The 19,388-nt window shown below is 43.2% G+C and overlaps 1 protein-coding gene across 6 annotated transcripts in view; it reads right to left on the bottom strand.

The window, feature by feature from the left end:
* TRIP12 (thyroid hormone receptor interactor 12) overlaps positions 1–19,388 on the bottom strand; it is a 129,811-nt gene that overhangs the window by 25,460 nt on the left and 84,963 nt on the right. For 2 of the 6 annotated variants that reach the window (XM_012726656.1, XM_012726661.1), the window contains 15 exons: positions 18,980–19,072; positions 18,632–18,793; positions 17,070–17,138; positions 16,817–16,982; positions 14,394–14,511; positions 14,118–14,277; positions 11,939–12,092; positions 10,679–10,907; positions 10,277–10,395; positions 7,909–8,116; positions 5,070–5,170; positions 4,678–4,852; positions 3,509–3,650; positions 2,603–2,794; positions 1,398–1,549 (listed from right to left, as the gene is read on the bottom strand). In XM_012726656.1, the coding sequence (XP_012582110.1) occupies positions 1,398–1,549; positions 2,603–2,794; positions 3,509–3,650; positions 4,678–4,852; positions 5,070–5,170; positions 7,909–8,116; positions 10,277–10,395; positions 10,679–10,907; positions 11,939–12,092; positions 14,118–14,277; positions 14,394–14,511; positions 16,817–16,982; positions 17,070–17,138; positions 18,632–18,793; positions 18,980–19,072 (2,240 nt within the window). The remainder of the gene's footprint in view (positions 1–1,397; positions 1,550–2,602; positions 2,795–3,508; positions 3,651–4,677; positions 4,853–5,069; positions 5,171–7,908; positions 8,117–10,276; positions 10,396–10,678; positions 10,908–11,938; positions 12,093–14,117; positions 14,278–14,393; positions 14,512–16,816; positions 16,983–17,069; positions 17,139–18,631; positions 18,794–18,979; positions 19,073–19,388) is intronic. The other 4 variants (XM_012726657.1, XM_004674211.2, XM_004674210.2 and 1 more) reach the window with 2 other exon arrangements.

The raw sequence follows: 19,388 nt of genomic DNA, 5'->3' as shown, positions 1-19,388 counted from the left end.
AATCCACCCCAAGGACACACAAAAAACTAATCCCAAAGGAAACTTGCACTCTTAGCTGCTAGTATTGCAGCGCTACTTCCAGAAGCTAAGATTTGGAAACAACCCAAATGCCCCAGAAGAGATAAAGATGTGGTTTGTGCACACCGTGAAATACTAGTCAGGCGTCACAAAGATGTCATTTGCAGCAACATGGATGGAACTGGCAGGAATCATGCTCAGTGCAGTAAGTCAGAAGGAAACACACATAGATGGTTTCACTTATATGCTGAATATTGAGCAATCGAACAAAGGGTCCGGAGAAAGACAAGACTTGCAGCTGACCATAGGGAGGAATAACAAGGGTGTCAGAGTGGGAAAGAAGAGCACAAGGTACCTGAGGTGGCGGCTCAAGGGTGCTGTGGTGCTGGGGGAACTACAGTGACTACACCTGCGGGAAGCTACCAAACACTGTGCCAGAAGTTACAATGAGGTAAGAAAAAAAACAAAGTCCCAAGAAAACCATAATTGTTCATTTCTAAGAAGTGCTGGCTAGACATAGACAAGTCTGAAATGTGGTTTATAAAGTACATTAAGCCATGCAAATAAGAGGTATGGGGAAAGACTATTCCCTTATATTGACAGATACATATGTAAATATACATTATTTTACACAAATTTAGACAAAAATGAGAAGCTTCATGGTTTTCATGGGCGTTGAAAATGTCCCCTTATTTCATAAAATCTTCTAGAAAATTCAGTGATCAAAACTCGACATACTACATCAAATGTTAAAGAAAAACACTCGTCCACAGTCATCTCACTTTTTCTACCCAACAATGCATGTTGCTAATCCAATCAAAATTATTGCTTTTTAAAACTTCAGGGTGCACATTCAAATCGAACTGATTTCTTAATAGTTTTGACTTCTGCTCTTGCCACAATATTCCATGAATCACAACAAATGTTTACAGTGAATCCTTTCAATAGCACCTCATGAATGCTATACACCTACTTACTATATTGCTGGGAAAAAAGCAGAAACTTCTGTTAAAACAGCAAAACTTCAAAACAAATTCTTGTTAAAAGCCATCAGAACACGAAGTTGTAACTATTTCCATCGTAAATAAAAACATTTATGCACAGAGCATAAATATTATCCATGGCCACAAACTTCTCAGCCCAAGTTTTGATGCTCAAGTGTATTAAATTAAGGAGTTGCCAACAGTCTCAGGTTACAGATTTGTAGAACATCACATCCAAGGCACCGGTGTGACTTTAGAGACAAGATGAATCTGACCCCTCCTCAGAGTACTGCATTTCCTCAGTCACCAGCTAAGGGTCCCTGGGCGGGCCCACATTTCCCCAGCCCTCCTGCCGCTTTACCTCCACAAAGGCAGCACCCAGGCGCTGAGCCTTACCTGCCGCCGGTCCCGTTCCCACTGGGGAAGTCATGCACTTTGACGGGAAACTGCTCCATCTGGCTGAGGCAGTTGTTCATCTTGTGAACTAACGCCAACAAAGGCGCATTACCCACTGGTTCTACTCTCCCGATGGGCTCTTCTCCAGGAAGCTACGGTTGTAAATAAACCAACAGGTGAGCGAGGCCTCCTGGAAACGAATACTCTCAACAAGAATACTTACTTCCCGCTTTACCAAAGGTACTCGTTCATCTTTTATGCTTTTGATGAGTTTAGTTGGAACAGCGTTTGTAATAAATTATGTCAATAAAGGTGCTCTTTTTGTAAGGCCCAGAATCCCTTACTCACAATTCAAAAGTCTAAAAGTCTGGAGAAAACGACTCAATTGGTGGCAAAATCTGACTCAGACACAAGACCACCGTGGTCTCATTTATCATGTATTCTAGTCTGTTCCAGTGTTTTTAATGCATTTGGAGTACTACTGAGAACTTGTGTGGGATATTAGGGAATATACAGGATACTACTATACACATGCAACTCTTGAAAACCACCCCGTTTCAGCTCAGAGATCACAAACCTGTACATAATCTTATGCACTTATAAAAACTACAATCAGTAATTATATATATATATATCCTAATGAATGTCTAAAGAAAATCACTTCTGCTTCAGGGAGGCCCCCAAGTTCAAATAATAAGCAATGCTCTAATGCGTATAATGAAGCTCTTCCCTAACATACAGGAGAGTTTTCCTCAGCACGATCACACAGCTGATCCATAGGCAGATTCCCCAAGGATGCCTTCTCATAAGCGACTAAAAACAAGTGGAAGTTAACAGTGTCCAAGCGGCGTCAGTTACTCTCTTCCTCTCACCCACTGAAAGTCCAGGAAGAAGAGGCACACTGGTCTGGGCTTTTACCCCTAAATATAAATGTTACTTAACTATGTGTAGCATGGAACTGGTAACAAATTGGAAGGCATGTCTACCTGTATCTAGGTATCCCTGAAAAACAGAAGGTCAATTGCAGTACAGCTAAAAACAGTCATTGAGACTAAAACACATTCCCAGATGAGAGACTACTATGTACACAGGCCAGTGACAAAGTTTACTTCTGTATCTTGACCAACACCTACTGGCATTTATTACCAGGATACCCACTGGGAACAGTAACTCTTAAAATACACAAGCATCATCAAATAACTTACCGGAGAAGAAAAAAATACATGAAGGAATCGTTTTAATCTGATCTCTCTGCTCACAGCATCCTTTTCACTCTTAGACGTCAAATAAAGTAACAGCTGCTTCACAAATCCACTATGCTGGATTTCAAAGGATGAAACATCAGACTCTGAGACTATGCTACGGATTTCCACAAGGCACTCAGCTCCACCATCCACCTGACAGGCAGGAAAGAATTCATTTATTATTTTAAACAGTGGACACTTCTCTGTGTGGAACACAATACATTCCAACACCTAAAACCAAATAAACAAGGTAGGGGAGTAGCACATCCCTGCAACATGCTTCCACACTCGCACACACTCACCAAAGTTAGGCATCTCCAAACAGAAAGCCAGTACCCACCGTACCACGGGGACTATCTTCACATTTAACCACTATAGTTTTAAAGACAAAGGATGAGAATACAATGCCAGGATGGGAGATAAAATACAAGTGTGGCTTTAAATTATTAAACTTAAAATCTGAATGTGAACGACAATGCCTTAGCCAGCAGGTATCACTCAAATTGCTCAAAGTACATGGACATTTCTTTGAAATAGGAAATACCAACTAAGCCTCAACCGTCTTCTGACTATCAGTAGGCCCAGGAGGTGGTCAGGTCCTGTGGACTTTCATGCCAAAGACCTCATGAAGAAGAGCAAGGCTGAAGAATATTTCTCAAGTTACTTTTTAAGACACAGGTGCAAAAAAAGAGGGGCCACCAAGCGAAAGTGAGATTATAGGCGCACTGCAGAATGAAATGTGAGCTGGACGCAAGGGACAAGGAGAAGGCATGCCAGTGCTGAAGATGTGGTCTGGTGACGCTGCAGCTCTGTGACAGACAGAGGGACAACTGGTCACGGGGGCGGGGTGAGCGCACAATGGCGCACCTGGAGGTCGAGTTGTTCAGTTGCAGCACAAAGTCTCTGAAGAACATTCAGGGCAGGGTTGCTTCCGTCCATGTTCTCAGAACTGAAGTAGCGCTCTACAAACTTATGTGCCTGCTCCTTAATCCAACCTTTGATTTTTTCTCTGCAAGAAGGAAAAGTGAGATATTCAATCTGGGTGTACGGAGAGTATCAGAACAAAGGCAAACTGCTGCAGCGTTTACAACCCCCTTGGGTCGAGTATTAAGTCCGGAGGCCACGTTTATCAAATTAACTTCATTCTAAAATGCAGTCGGATGCACCTAGAGAAAGGCGCATGGAAACACACCTAAGGTCACACGTAAGTGTGGACAAGTTGTCACTTGTTGGGAGTCTAAAGTCTAACCATGTCCTAAACACTTGCCTGAAAGCAATTTTACATGGCTGTTTCTTCTTCAGGCACAGACATGCCGGCATGGAACTTTATGGGCGCTTCCTGGAGTGCCGAGGGAAAGCACTGGAGGCCAGACGCACGTGCCTGCTGGTGCCTGAGGTGCAGTGACAACTAGCAAATAAGCACCTGGCTTTTGAGTGCCTGGCTCTGATGGCTACAGAAATACATCTGCTTACCTGCTTTTATTAACTGACATGGACAGTGTTATCACCCAAACCAAAGGAGCCTGTTTGTTCTCTCAATGGCATTTGATTTTATAAAAATTTCTTATTTGCAAAGAAGTGACCTTTGTTGAGGTACTATATGCAGAGTCAAAAAACCAAAACAAATTCAAGGATTTTAAAGAAATATTTTTTAAAGGCAACAATGAAATACTTCTAAGCTCTAAGAAGAGGCTCTACTCTAAAGCCTAAAAAAGCCGATCATAAAATGAGTGGAGACAGAAAACTGCCTAGAACAAAAGTAAGGAACAGTTCCAAGAAGAATATGAGTTGGTGGGGTTTTAAGCATGCCCAACACCCAGGCAGAGGGTGAATGGAGTTCTGAAACGTGACCGGAACTTAGGACACAGTCAGTCAGATACAGGGCTCAAGGAGAGACTATCCCAGCTTGACTGGCCCCGCTTCTCGCTGAAACCCGCGCCCGGGCCCTTGGTTTCACGGCCGCTGAACACTGGGCAGGCCGACATGCTTTTCTTTTCGAATCTGAGAACAGGAACCAGCAGCACTCCCTGCCTCACCTGTTATTGGATATGGTGTCCTTGGAGGCGGCCCTGGCGAGCCCGCTCACTCCCGCGGTTCGTGCTGGCTCGATGTTGTTGCTGTTGGACTGGGCGCTTAGCCTTCCCCATGTTTTTGGATTCAAGCTTGCCAGGAAAGAAGATTTAGGTGACTGAGTAGTGGTGGGGCTTTTAGCTAGGAAGAGAAAAGCGAGCGGCAGTTAAATCCTTTTTGCGTATTGATGACGACCAACTAAATTCTCAAGATTCACACCTTTGGTAGGTTTACCTAGCTGAAAACTAGGAACACAAGGATGTCAGGAAACTCAGATATACTTCGAAGCCATTAGGAGATTTAATGAAGCTGACGCTCGTTTCCCTTTACCGCCCCCTAGTTTCATTAAAGGAATTACCTTGATTGTCTACTTTGTCGTCGTCTCTCGGAGGTGAATACTTTGGCCTTCGCGGCCCTCGTTTTGGCAGTCGTTTTCTCTTTAGAACATCACTTAATCGACTGTCACATGGGAAAACATGGGGTTAAGTTTAGCAGTTACCCAAACTTATTATCTTCACTCATTGAAAATCAAGCAAAGATGGCAGAAACAATGAGTGCTAAAATATTGCTGGCCCAGGGTATTTTTCATTTAGAAATTACCTATCAATGCCAACTATGTGTCAGTCATGTTTTAGACATGTACAGTAACAAGAAATGATCAGATCAGAAAATAGCTAACTGTTTGGCTATCTTGAACTAAGAAAATCAAAGAGCCATCTCACTAATCTTGTACCAAATTCTATTACTAAACATACAGAAAGTACATAAAACTGATATAAATGCAAAGCACCAGCATCAAAAAATCCTGTGTAATCACAAACTAGAACTATGTTAAATCATTTCTTTTCTGACTTAAATGATGAGAAAAGAGAAAAAGCTAGCATTGTATACTATTATCAAAACTACTTTCCAAACTGCCATTACCCAAAGTAACTTGGTTGTGTGCAGTGGCATTAATGCATATTTATAAATACTTAGCGACAGTTTCTAAACACCCCCATCTGTAAACAAACCTAGGCGGTGATAGTGTGAACAGCCTACATAAAATATAACATGCATAACCTTCGTTATTTTAACTAATCTCAACACTAGACGCAGTGTGAAGTATCAACAGAATCTTAATGAAGCTACACAAAATAGGTAACATGAAAAAACCTTTCTGGCTCACTTTGTGACCCAAATCTGAAAAAAAAAAAATTATGGGTTTCTTACATCTGACATGTCAAATGAAAACAATGCTTTCAATATGCCTGGCAATCAGGGCCAGCGAGGTTCCAAAGAATAGGCTTTAAAGCTTGAATGATTCTTCACTTTAAAAATATACAAAGGGGCTCTCCCTGGTGGTGCAGCGGGTTAAAGTACCGCATTATGAAGCTCTCTGAAGCCACTGCAGCACGAGTTCGATCCCCTACCAGGGAGCTGACCCACGGCGTGGCAGACCTCTCCTGACCTGCCTGCTGCTCCCCTCAGCAGTGCCCCTTGTCAGTCTGCCTGCTCTGCAGCCCACACTGTCCCTGGTGAATCCTCTCACGCACCACACCTCTGGCCTGTACCTGAGCTCTGTATGCACAAAAACATCTTTAAAACATTATATAGAGACACAAGGACTTTTCATGAGAAACTATGTTAGAAAGGAATGGAAATACTTAAAATTCTGACAATATTTTGAGGAAATGGCTCTTCACACTTCTTCAAAATAATCAACTTTCAGATCTATAAGCAACTTTAATGCCTTAGAGTGCCTCAGAGGGGCTACACCTGTTTGTGCTGCAGCCACTGCGGCAGGCACAGGGCACCACGGGCACCATGCCTGCCCTGGCAGTGAAGTCCAGCAATGATCGAGGCCGCTGCAGCAGCTAAGGGAGGAAAGAGCGAGCAGGAACGGCTACAAGGGGAAACAGCTTCTCCAAGCAGAGAAGGTAGAGGGCCCCTGCTTTTCTTGGGGCCCCATCTCCTTGCTGGGGCCCCAAACATGGGCACTACCGAGATGCAGCAGCCCCTCCAGCATCAGCCAGTGTGCCAGGAGTTCCGGTTTGAACCACTGCCCCAGATTTGCCAGAGGTCAGAGTTAGCTGGATAGGACCACTGCTGGGGAAGGGAGCCCCTTGTGAACTGCTACCTTGCAGTTCACAAGGTTAAGTTTTGGGGTCTCACTTTATTATTACTATGCTTTTACTAAGGTCTACTTTCCACCTTCGGAGTAAAAAGTGTGTTCTGAATTTCATAATGGAGTGGTCCCTCAAGCACCATTCATATGGCAAAATTAAATTTCTAACATCAAAGGAACAAAAAACACGCTCAACAGAATCATTGGATTCAAGACAATAAAATGAAAACCAGCACAAGGGTGTGGAGACATTCCCAGTAGTACAGAATACAAAAGAACTGAAAATATGTGGAAGCAGAGAATTCTTTAATCAAAAATTCCCATTTTCCTTTATCAAGGACAAAACTCCTCCCACCTGCTAATTAAAAAATAAATGGGATATCAAGGTTCCCCCTCCCTTTTACATTCTAAAGTCTATTTTTCATATTTTCACCATGTTCATATCTGGGTTACCTGAAGCCTGCACGTACATGGCATATAGCACACCGTCCTAGGAGCAGGGGTTAGCGACGAGGGCCAATGAATGCCTCCGCCTGGGAAGCGTGTGCGACACTGCCCGACACCAGCCCCAGTCTCCTCGTGCACTGGGAAGAACCGTGCATGGTACTGCAGTTCCTACCCAGTTGCTTTCCAATCACTGTCCAGTTTCCCGGCCATTCCCAGTAAATGCCCAACAAAACACAAACAGGAAGCTATTAAAAGGTACACTCTCGGGCCCTCCCCGGTGGCGCAGCAGGTTACAGCGCAGCACTAAGAAGCTAAAGCCACTGCAGCATGAGTTGGATCCCCGCCTGCCCCGGAGGTGACCGCATGGCGCGGCAGACCTCTCCTGACCCGCCCGCTGCTCCCCTCAGCAGTGCACTTCGTCCATCGAACTGTTCTGTACCCCACTCTGTCTCTGGTGAATCCTCTCACCGCCCCTCCACCTCTGGCCTGTACCCCAGTTCTGTGAGAATAAATAAATAAATCTTTACAAAAAAAAAAAGGTGCACTCTCCTGGACAGTCTCCTACTTCATTCCCTGGCGGAGGCTCCAAAACACGGCACAGCTGAGGCAAAGACCACAGACATCATGCGGGGCTCTGACTTACCCTTGAGGGCTCAGGTCTAGAGAGTCATCTCTGCTGTGCTGCCAGCTGGGGGAGCCCAAGTCAGCCGTGGCATTGGTGGCAGCTGTGGCAGTTCCACTGCTGACCGATGTCGTGGACCCCAAAGCCCCTGAACCATTTGTGCACGCCTTTGGCGGGCTTGTCAACAGAGACTCTGATTCCGCTAAGTGTTTCACTTGATGCATTACACCTGTATGGAAAGGAAGAGTGAAGATTCAATCAGGACCTACTCCCTGCAACACTGATCTAGAAGTAATGGCTAACAGGCCCAGTTTCTAGGGAGAAGAAAAGTTAGTGTTTTCAACTTGACTGCATACAGAAAGGGAGCAGGCAAGTTGAAATTTAAGGGAAGATATTTGTACTGGATGCCTTTTAATATTCAAAACCAGATCATCACAATAGAACAGGGTCCTAATAAAGTCCTACTAGAAACTCAGGCCAATTATAAAAGCAAACTTCAGTTACAGAGAACAGAGGACCACCTGCCCACCTTCGCAGCAGAAAGGGAGAGAAAGATTTGGGGTCGCCCGAAAGCTACAATGAGGCCAGGTTACGCCGTATCCGAAATACAAGGAATGGAGGTGCCGACTCCCACAGCCCCAGAGGCGCACAAGGACACTGGTAGCAAATGACAGGCAAGGGCTCCGACTTGGGCCGGGCTAGTGACAGGGGAGTGCAGACAGGGGAGGGGCTCCCAGGAACGACCAGTGGTACCGCAAACTCTGCACACAATATGCCGACTGCTGTGTCTGGACCTAAGGCTGTATGTTCACATTTTGGTGGGAAAAGTTCAGAACCTTCTACTGGATGCTTTAGAAATAGAAACAATAAGATCCTTTAGAAAGTGTCCCAATATTTACCACAAGCCATCACATACCCGACTGTATGCTAGGTGTTAAGAAAAGGGCTATGGACAAGAAACACGAGCCCAGGCACTTAAAAGACAGGTGGGAAAGACACGCTGGGTAGTAAGAAATTACCAACGAAGTGATTTGCTTATGCGAGAGCGTGTAGCAGCTGGAGCACACAGCAGGCGCCACAGAGTCTCAAGGAGGGCGAGGCTGTGAGCAGCGCCAGAGGACAAGCCCCCGGCCCGAGGCAGAGCAGCAGGACAATGAAGGGCCCTCCGCTGACCTCCGCTGGATGTGCTCCCTAAATATCTAAGGGCAGGAGATTCAAGGTGATGGTGTAACTGATTCTTCTGAGAAAGGACTTTCTAAAAAAGTAACCACTTTTGCAAAAATGACATTGATTCTCACAGTTCTTCTAAGTTAGAAAGTTAGACAAAGCTAAATGCAAACAGCCACCAAAAAAACTCAAATATCAAACAATATACAACATAAAGTAACCTCAGGCTAAAAGTAAGAATAGATAAAATTTTTACAGAAACCATCTATTAGTACAAATGACTAGTTAGTTAACAATAGTTCTCCTGGAAATGGAGAGATGCTGGCCTTTCATATTAACTATGAAGTGCTGGATATTTTAACACTTATTTTTCCTTAAGAAGAGTTCATTTTAAATGGTGAAAACCTCTCTCTATTTTGCTTTAATGTACTATAGTAGCAGGACACATGCATTCTGGAGAAATGAAGAGACATGGAGCCAGCTTAAGTAACTATGATCAAAAGAATGGAAGGCAGATCATAAACAGAAAGAACCAGGATTGCTGATAAGAAAGAAGGTAGGAAGCTAGGACTCCTTAGGAGAAAATGCCAGCATTTCACAAAACCAGAGTATCTTAAAGAACAAAAGGATCTCGATTTCCATGGATAAGAAAGAAATTAGCTGATCAATTAGGTTTCTCTGACAGGTTTAAAAAACTTGAAAAGACAATGTACTCAGTTTTCATTTCTGAGATATTCAAAACAGAATGGAAAAGTACAGGTAACCTAGGTTGATTTCAACATTCAAATTCCTCAAATTTGAGAACAGGACCAACTGAAAAATTCCAAGCTCCAAAATATTACTTGATTCCTGTACACAATCAAGTAAAATTAGCCCCTCTGACTTCACAACAGGTGTGACCTCCTATTACAATTCACTGGGAAATTACATGACCTCTGACTTTTTAAGGGAATCTTTACGGGTAGTGGTATGTTATCAATGTTAAAAACAAAGTCATGGGTTGGTTCAGGCCATAAAAAAAATAACACCGTGGAAACTTACAAAGAATTCAGTAAGAGTATGTGCACCTCTGACATCCTGCATTAACAAACATACAACAGACACACTAGAAACATCCAAATGGCTTTTATAAAAGAGCTTAATTGGTGGTCTAGGGATTATAACTGTTCATCTATTGAAAAACTCCCCAGGCTAAAAGACTAGCAATCATGAATGAAATTACCTTCTCTCCTGAAGTAAACACTAAAAATATCAGGTAATTTCTGCATTAAGATTTCTGCCATCTGAAGCGCTCCAACCACAATCTTCAGGTCTTGGCTCGACAGCATGGAAGCAATGTGACTAAAGGAGAGAAAGCATTGTTTATACAAACCTGCCTATAAGAGTTATTTCTGGCCACACTAATTTCAGAGCAAAACACTTTAATTACAAAAGCAGTCCATCTAAGCAAAAACTTTTCCTAAATATTCAACGTTCACATTTTTCTTATTCTTTATCAAAGGGTTCAAGAAATTTCAAAGAAACTGTTCTACACATGTCTTTCTATATTTCCTTAAAGATTTCTGAAATTACTAGCGGTGACTGGAATTTTTAAAATGTGTTTTCATCATTTCCATGAACACACCTTGAAACAGCGTGATTTTTCAGGACATCCTTCAGAAGCTCGGCATCCGCAAAATAAATTATCCTAAGAATTGCTCTAAGGCACTTATGTCTGACCGCAGGTCCCGCTGAGGAGCTATACACTTCATAAAGAACACCAAATAACGTCTTAATGAAAGACTTAGCCAGTTCCGGATCCTCTTTCATAAGCTGTGCTCGAGCATCATCCTTCTTTAACTCTGAATATCCACCTGTTTTAAAAAAAAAAAAAAGTGCAATCTTGAGAACCACAGGCAGCAGGAGTACAATAAACTGTGTAAAGCATTTGAGCTAATGTAATTATCTAAAATGCTACCCAAAATGCTGGGCTATAAGACAAATCATCTAACGTGGACAAACAGGGCCTACGAAGAAGCTAAGGGTGGCATTCAGAACAAATCCTGCCAGCCAGACCACCTCAATCCTGACCAGCTGAAGAATACACTGCACCTCTTCTTTTACTAAAACACATTCAGTGATATTCCGGGAACATTTCAGCACTAATCAGCCGAACTACTGGTAAGAAAAGAACAGTTCAAGAAGTGGGCAGGGAATGTTCAGTCAGAAGCTATGGAATGGCAAGGCGTTCTCCCTTGGCTTGGAGGGACTAAGGGAAAGGTAGCTGATATAAGAAAAAGCTCCAGAGCAGGGGTTGGCAAAACATAACTGGCAGGCCCAAACGAGCCGTCACACAGTCTTTAAAGTGCTCTCAGCACACAATCATGCATATTTGTTACATCCTGTACAAGTCTACTTTGGGGCTACCGTACCGGTGTTGAGCAGTTTGCACAAAGTCAAATAACTGTTCCACAAAGAGCTGCTGACCCCTCTTCTGGGTCTAGCTCTGTAAAACCACACACTAAGCCCCTCAGAGACACATGGCAAACACCTGAAATCACCATCTGTTTAGTCTCCGTTAGTTAGGAAGACAATTTGGTGAGACAGTAGGCTGTGAAAAAACAATGTGACAAGTGTGGATGCGCAGAAAAGTAGAATAGGCACAAAAAGATCAGACCAAAAAAACCGCTTGGACCAGTTCTGACCAGAGTCCGGGACATGGAAAATCACTTCTTAAGGAAAGCCGGGGGAAGGTGCTGGCTGTGCAACACTGGCTGGCGCAGCGATTCAAGCACGTGCTACCAACACCCCACCACTCCTGCGCGACTTTCTTCAGTTTATTGTGGACACCCTGTGACACAATTATTACACTATTCATCAGATGACAGTATATAAAGGCACTTACTAGTGTTAGCATTGGCTAAGGGGTTAGGTTTTCTCTGAATGGCACGTGCTGTTCCCGTGTCCTCATTGATTTGCTGCATAGAATTAAAATCAATAGTATAAACTCGTCCCAGAGTGGACAAGCTTATCTCATCCTCACCGACCTGATGGGCTGCCTGAGAGCAAAGAGAGAGAAACCTTGAATATAAACATGGAGAAATTCATTAACTTAAGACACAGTGGGGACCCTCCATAAATGCTAACTTAGATATGTATTTCATCAGATTTTAGAAGGTAAAGTAACAGAATATGAAAAATTTATTAGTCTGGTGATGACAAAATGCATTCATTCATCAGCTCATTCTTAGCTAACACAGGTGTACAACACAGGCCTTGCAGGCTCCTAGACACAAATGCAGTAGAGTTTTGACAGAAGATCCAGTCATGTAGAATCACTGTGTTTTAAAGCTTTTAAGACACTGCTGATAGGAAAAAATTGTTATTCACAAATCTTAGCATGTGATTCTGAGGCTACATCCTGGATTCTTAGCAGTTCACCAAAATCTTCCTTTAAACAAAAAACCCCATACAACTGTCCTTAGGTCAATACACTGCACCGCACATGTAGGTGGTGCCGGGGGCTGAAAGCGCACAATGGACTCGAGATGCCACCCCGGGGCTGAGCTGCAGGCACCACACGGCGCAGGTCTATGATGAGACGATCTGAGAACACCCTGACTGACTTTAGCCCAAAAAAAGTGACAAAGCATTCATTCAGAACACAGTCCAGTCTATGGAACGCCTAGGATGAATGGCAGACGGGCCCTTAGGAAGTACGAAGTGAATTAAGCTAGTGGTGAAGATGCAATTATCAGGAAAATGCTAGAAAGAAGAATGCTCAGAGTTAGAGACATGACCTGCTTACAGCTAAGGCTGACCACATGCGAAAAACCAGCCACACCTGACTACCTCTAAAAGGTGGTTCTGAATTCAGGTATTTTCATTTTTGATTTTGTAAGTCAATAGTTTAATGAAAAGTTTTCAGAATTTCGGGCCCTCCCTGGTGGCGCAGCGGGTTAAATCACAGCACTCAGAAGCTAAAGCCACTTCAGCCATGAGTTCGATCCCCGCCTGCCCAGGAGGTGACCCACATGGCGTGGCAGACCTCTCCTGACCCGCCCGCTGCTCCCCTCAGCAGTGTGTTTCCTTGATCTGCCTGTTCTGCTCCCCACTCTGTCTCTGGTGAAGCCTCTCACCTCCCACACCTCTGGCCTGTACCCCAATTCTGTATGCATAAATAAATAAATCTTTAAAAAAAAAAGTTTTCAGAATTTCATTTTTTAGAGATCAATAGAGGACATTTTAAAAAAGAATGTCTACTAAGTGTGAGTCTCTTCAAAATCCAAGTATCACAAGTTAAAATTAGAAAATATAAGACTCAGAGGCATCTTATAAGAAAACACAAAAACGATGTATGCCATTTCATCAAATACAGTGGCGAACAATTTCCAAACTAGCGCAAAATTTTGCTGAACTGTGACTTTTAAAATATTTCAGAGCACATCTAATCTGGGAACTAGAGAAGTCAGAGTAAAAGCCATCCAAAGCCTTTACAGAAAATCACCACAAATGTGTGAGTATAGCTTTCATTTGTATCGCCTTTTCTCTAGTTTTTGCATATGCTGTGTTATTGTTCTCCACTTTACACCAGCGCAGATGCATCCTACATGAGTCTGCAACTGTCTGCACTCTCCAAGTCTAGGCAGTTAACACAGTTCACATCATTCTCCCAGAGCCACTCAGCTGTCCCCATCTTTCTGCTCCTAACAGTACTGAGAACAGCTAACTGCATGCGCGCCTTTGCATCTAAGAGATGCTGTGGAACAGGAAACGGAAGGGCCATTTAGGAACACGCAGCCCGACCGTCCAGTGTCTCCTTTCAGAAATGAGGAAACTATGGAACAAAGAATGTAAATTACTTGCTCCAAGTCAATCAGGTAGTTAGCAGCAGAAGCAGGACTAGAACATCATGTTTTCTGACCTGAACAGAAATGAGGACCTTGTTCTCAGGAGACAAAATGAGAGAATCTTGAGTTAATTCAAAACTGAGCACGTTGCAGTCCACATATCCACCTCCCTGCCCCATCCCTACACCCGCTCGCCACCAAGTGAGACATATTTAGACGGTACAATGAAACTACTACCTCAATGATCCGGCTGTCAATCCGGTTATAGGGATGCCAGAGGCCCCGGTCATCGCGCCACTGCCATATGGCCCCGTCTGTGTTCTGCGCATTGCCTTTCTTCAGCATGGTATCAACTGCAAAAATGCCCTCTTTCGGTAAACATGGCATAAGTTCACTGAAAACAAAGTACAATTATTTTGTTAAGTTTCATTTGTGACTACTGGCAAATGTTATGTCTCTGAAGTAACATGCCCTCATATCACGCCTGGTTATCATGAGCCCCAGCTTTACCAAATCAGAGATGTCAGCTCATATAGCTCCTGAGGACTTCGTGGAACCAGGTCAATCTGCTCCTGGCAACTGCCGTTGGAGGCGCCGCACAGAAGGAAGTGAAGCGTTTCCGCGATGTCTGTAAAGCCAACACAGGACGAAATGCCTATGAGACTCGTCTTACCTAATTCAAAGGCAACCGTTCCCTAGTCAGGCCATCAGAACCGTTTGTTTATAAAGAAAGAGATGACAGCAATTTCAAAATCAAAATGAGTTGTGATCCAAGACTAAAGTGAAACCGATGAAGATAGTAACTAAACGCTTGAGGTCACTGGTCTGTTCTACCTGTGTTCTAACCGGAATCCTGAACCAGCAGAGAAGTCCCGAACCTTTTGCTACTTTCCTTAAGAAGCACTGTGCCGTTTATGAAAGTGTGCTCAACACACTTTAATTCTCAGTTCAAATGCATTCATATACTCATCTCTGATTCAAATATATTGAAAATGAGTGGCCAAAACAGCAATTAAAAGTATCTGCATCCTATCATACTGTGGTCAGGAAAACTATTACCCTATACGAAGTTAAATATGCTAACTTGGTGTAAGAAGATCATTAAATGTCAGCTTCCGCTCTCAGCATACGGAAGACCTTGAAAGAAAACTGGCCTTATGTATATCACTGAGTGCCGGAAGCTACCAGCCTCTGTAGATTTATCACTGGGCAATCTGTGAGCGTAAAGACAGGGCTGGGGCTCTCACTGGTGGCAAAACCGGTAAGGACAAAGCACTGCAAGCTAGCACAGCCACTTCAGCATGAGTTCGATCCCCGCCTGCCCCAGAGCTGACCCAAGGAGCATGGCAGACCTCTCCTGGCCCGCCCGCTGCTCCCCTCAGCAGTGGATTTCGTCAGTCGGCCTGTTCTGCTCCCCACTCTGTCTCTGGTGAATCTTCTCACCGCCCCGCACCTCTGGCCTGTCCCCCAGTTCTGTGTGCATAAATAAATCAGTGACTCTTTAAAAAAAAAAAAAGACAAGTCTGGTCTTTGTTGGCACTGACTTGGGCGGAAATGTGAAGTTAAATCTTTGCGCCAGAAATTTCACAAGCAGCGCTAAAAATTTTGAAAAATTTCTTAAAAAAGAATTTACCAACATTTCTAAGAAATGTGAATATATGTAATGGTACAGAGTAAGGATTATTAAAAAAGAGAGAGATCAGCGAATAGCAAAAGAAAAAAAAGGGGGGGGGTCTTTGCTATTCCTACAAAAAGAATACATAAATCTAGTGGCACCACATGCTGACTATATGGCAAACTTCATGGAGTATGCAAAAGAAGGGAAAAAAAATCGCATTAAAAGAAAAAATGTTAAAAGGCCACCATTTCCCAAACTGCCACTGAGTGGCGCGCAGTGCAGGTGGTTAAGACAGTCTGTACTCCAATGCCAGGCCACGCCTAAGTCAAAGGGCCTTTATGGATTTTAGTAAGTACCGCACTGTGACTATTCCCAAGTGTGAAATCTTCCCCAAATGTATCTCAGCAGAGAGCACTTTCTTCATGGCACAAAGCAAACAGTGTTCTCTGGAGTGCCAAGTTTGAGAATGATTTAAAGTGTAAGAGGAATCTTTTCAATTAATCACCTCAAAAACACTGTTCTACAAAATCCTGTGCCACTGTAGAAGAAATACAGCTAAATATAAAACTGAGATTCCCCCCAAACAGAAGTACAGACTTATCCCAAGGCTCCCATGGGAATACCAACTGGCTCCAGGCAGCCTCCAGGATGAGAATGGTGCATAAAGCCCCGCTGCAGGCGCTCACATCAGTGCATCAACACTCCACCAGCACCGCACCAGTCGCCTGACCTTGTGCAAAGCCCACTTGTCCTGACAGTAATGTGTGAAATCTAAGGCTTAAGAATGGAATGGTCAATTGCAGTAGCAATGCAATGAAATGCCATTTCCTGCTCAGTAGCAAAGCACTTAGCAGACAAGCAGCAAAGACCAGGGACACCCTTTGGTAGAGTCATGCTCCAATTCTGAGGAGGGAGAGTTAGAATCAGCTGAACGACGGGATGATGGTGACAAAGACAACATGCACAGAGAGGACTACGAAGTGTGGCAATCAAGTCCTTATGAGTAAGTAACACCCAACTCAGAAATCTCCTAAGGAACCACCATCACGTAATGAATATTGTACAGACAGCAATGATTTTGGAACTTTAACCCTAGAGGATGACAAAGGGTAAAATTTCAATATACTAAATATCTGAAAACTCAGAGCTACCCCATCACCAATGTTTTACACATTTTTATTCCTCTACTGTGCTCTATCCAGTGCCAATGGCATTTATCAACTGTTCTGCTGAATCTGACTTGAGCTGACTTATTCATGGGGTTGGGGAAAAAACCCTTTTTCTGTTGACAATAGGAGAATAAAATAGCACTTACTTTGCTTCATGAGTTGAACAGCTAAGGTCGGACAGTTGGAACACATCAGAGAAAACATGCGAACCACCATGATGAACATTCCAGAACTTAAAATGGGTGGAGTCACTACCAAGAGCTGTTGAACATTTGTAAGCAGATCTTTGGAGGCGACCTGCTGGAGTAAGTTCTGCACGGACACAAGAAAGAAGAAATCGCTGTGCTGTGACCCACAATCTAACAGCTTCACAGAAGTGCCAGCAGGCCTGAAACTTACCTCCTCGTGCTGGAAGTTGTCCACCAGACGTGCAAAACAAAGGCAAGTGCTTTCCACTGACTTTTTGTCCTATTTTTTATAAAGGAGAGTTAGGGTTATTAAGGTAGAACATTTTCATTGTTATGTATCACTACTTCAACACAAATATCCCAAGGGTGACTCAATAAGCTGGGAGTTTTGAAAACACAAGGAGGCCTACACAGGGCTCAGTGAGAACAGCTAGATTTCAAAGCGAGCGAATCGGTTTCTAGCCTCTAGTGTGACTCCAACAGATAAAAGCAAATATACAGAAAAAGAACAATTCTGTACTCCTACAATTCACGGCTCAAACGAGTTTAGGTAAGAACATCCTACCATTCTAAAAATAAAAATTGCCAGTAAGAATAAAGCATGCATACACAGAAAGACTGAAAAGTTAAGCATGTATTTTAAGCCAGAGGTTACCCACATGACAAACTAAGCAGAGGTGTGCTACATTCACTGCGCACAAAACCTAGGAAAATTGACAGCTTAGTTGAAAAAACATCTGAAATCATCTGAGGGACAGAAAAACAACTTAACGGCTTAATATGAGTTTTGATAGACCTTGCTTCTTCCTAATTGATAACTGGGCTGCAGGTGGAGATCTGCACAGGTTTGTATAAGAACGAAAGTAACTAAAAGTTACTACAGCTTCGCCGCCACTGCGAGTCTAGAGAGAGGGCTGCAGGAACAGCCATCAGCTAGCTCTTGATTCTCCTCTTGCTTCCAAAATGAGGTACTGAAATCACAACTAGAGAATGTAGTTCTAGTAACCGCAGAGTTATCTCAGTCATGAAAAATAAACAATTCACGGCACTACCATGTCTTACTCACCTTAGAAGCAAGCACTCCAGAGTGGTTCAGTAATCTCCATTTTATCCAGCTAATGTAAACCCCTTATTTAACATATTTCATGCTACCTAATTTTCCCAGGAGACCTTAAATACTTTGCAAAAGTGATTTAAAAACAAGATTTAAAAAAGTAATTATCTTTAGCAGTAACAAAACTATAAAACATTTATATAAAGAGAAAATTCAGTATTTTTACAACTTTGAGACTTAGCTCATCATCTGTCCTCCACCACAGCCTCACAAGGTCTGCTTGTCACCGGGCCCACTCACCCCGTCTCCTACGTAATTGCTGCTGCTCCTCTCCAACCTCAGCCTACATTTTTCACTTCATTTTTATTTGGGACACAGTTTTGTCTCTCGTCTGCTCTCACCCTCAGTGCCTTTCAAGAAAGGGTGGCCATCCCAAAGGGAAGTCTAACATTTTCACAATGTTTGCTGAAGTAATCAAGGCAGTTCTTAAAGCCAACACAGTTGACAACATCAAACTTTTGAAATACAGTTCCTCTGGGGTAAATTCACCAAAATGTTATGCACAAACCTAGCATAGCATAGACTGGACAATGCAGGAAAAAACAGAGATCAAAACATTTTCAACTTATACATCATACCCAGTCAGGAGATTTAAAAATCTTTGTTACATTTTTAAAAATGTACAAAATTCTGGCACAGTAAACAGGTTCATATTTTACCTGATGGGTCAGCCTCTGGGTGAGCAATGGGAGGGAATCTGCCACAAAATGAAATTCATCCGGTGTGATGCTCTGGCAGCAGTTGGCTGCAATGGCTAGTGCATTTCTTTGGGCATTTATGCTGAAGAACTCTAGATACAGCAAGCAATCTGCCAAACCACCCTAAAATATAGAAAACTGTTAAAAGAAATATCCTTTACCTGCAATTAAAACAAACCCTCTGAAAGGGCCAGCATGTCGCTCTGAGACATCGAGTGCCCGCACACTGCAGTCTCTGAGGCCAGCCGGCCAGCCAGCCAGTGCGGCCCGAGGCCGGGCAGTAGATGGAGCCAGCCCCCGGGCACTCACCGCCTGCAGAATGGCTTTACTGTGCCTGCGAGACAGCATCTCCAAGGCCGTCAGGGCCTGCTCTGCCACATCAATGCACTGAATCACTTGCAGCTGGGAATATAAAAACAGACAACTCAAGGTGATCACCCAAGTTCTCTTCTAGGCATTTTCCCAAGAACAAACAAGAGTATTTTCACTAATTTCCATCAATCCACAGCTCTGACTTGAAGCTTCTGACATGAAACCTAGCACAGGAAACCAGGGATTGATGACCTCAAGCCAGTATGTGGTCATTAGTTTCTTTCCAACCATCTTGATGCTTTAAGATACTGAGTATTGTGCTTTACATACAGAATAAATTAAATCCAATCGCATAATTTTAAACTTTCAAGATTTTCAAAAATCAGGTTTTAAACTTTATACCATA

This window comes from Condylura cristata, unplaced genomic scaffold (assembly GCF_000260355.1).
Source record: "Condylura cristata isolate star-nosed mole 26May11 unplaced genomic scaffold, ConCri1.0 scaffold00002, whole genome shotgun sequence".
NCBI lineage: Eukaryota > Metazoa > Chordata > Mammalia > Eulipotyphla > Talpidae > Condylura > Condylura cristata.
The sequence above is the reverse complement of the archived record's forward strand: the minus strand, read 5'-3'. Positions and strand labels throughout refer to the sequence as shown.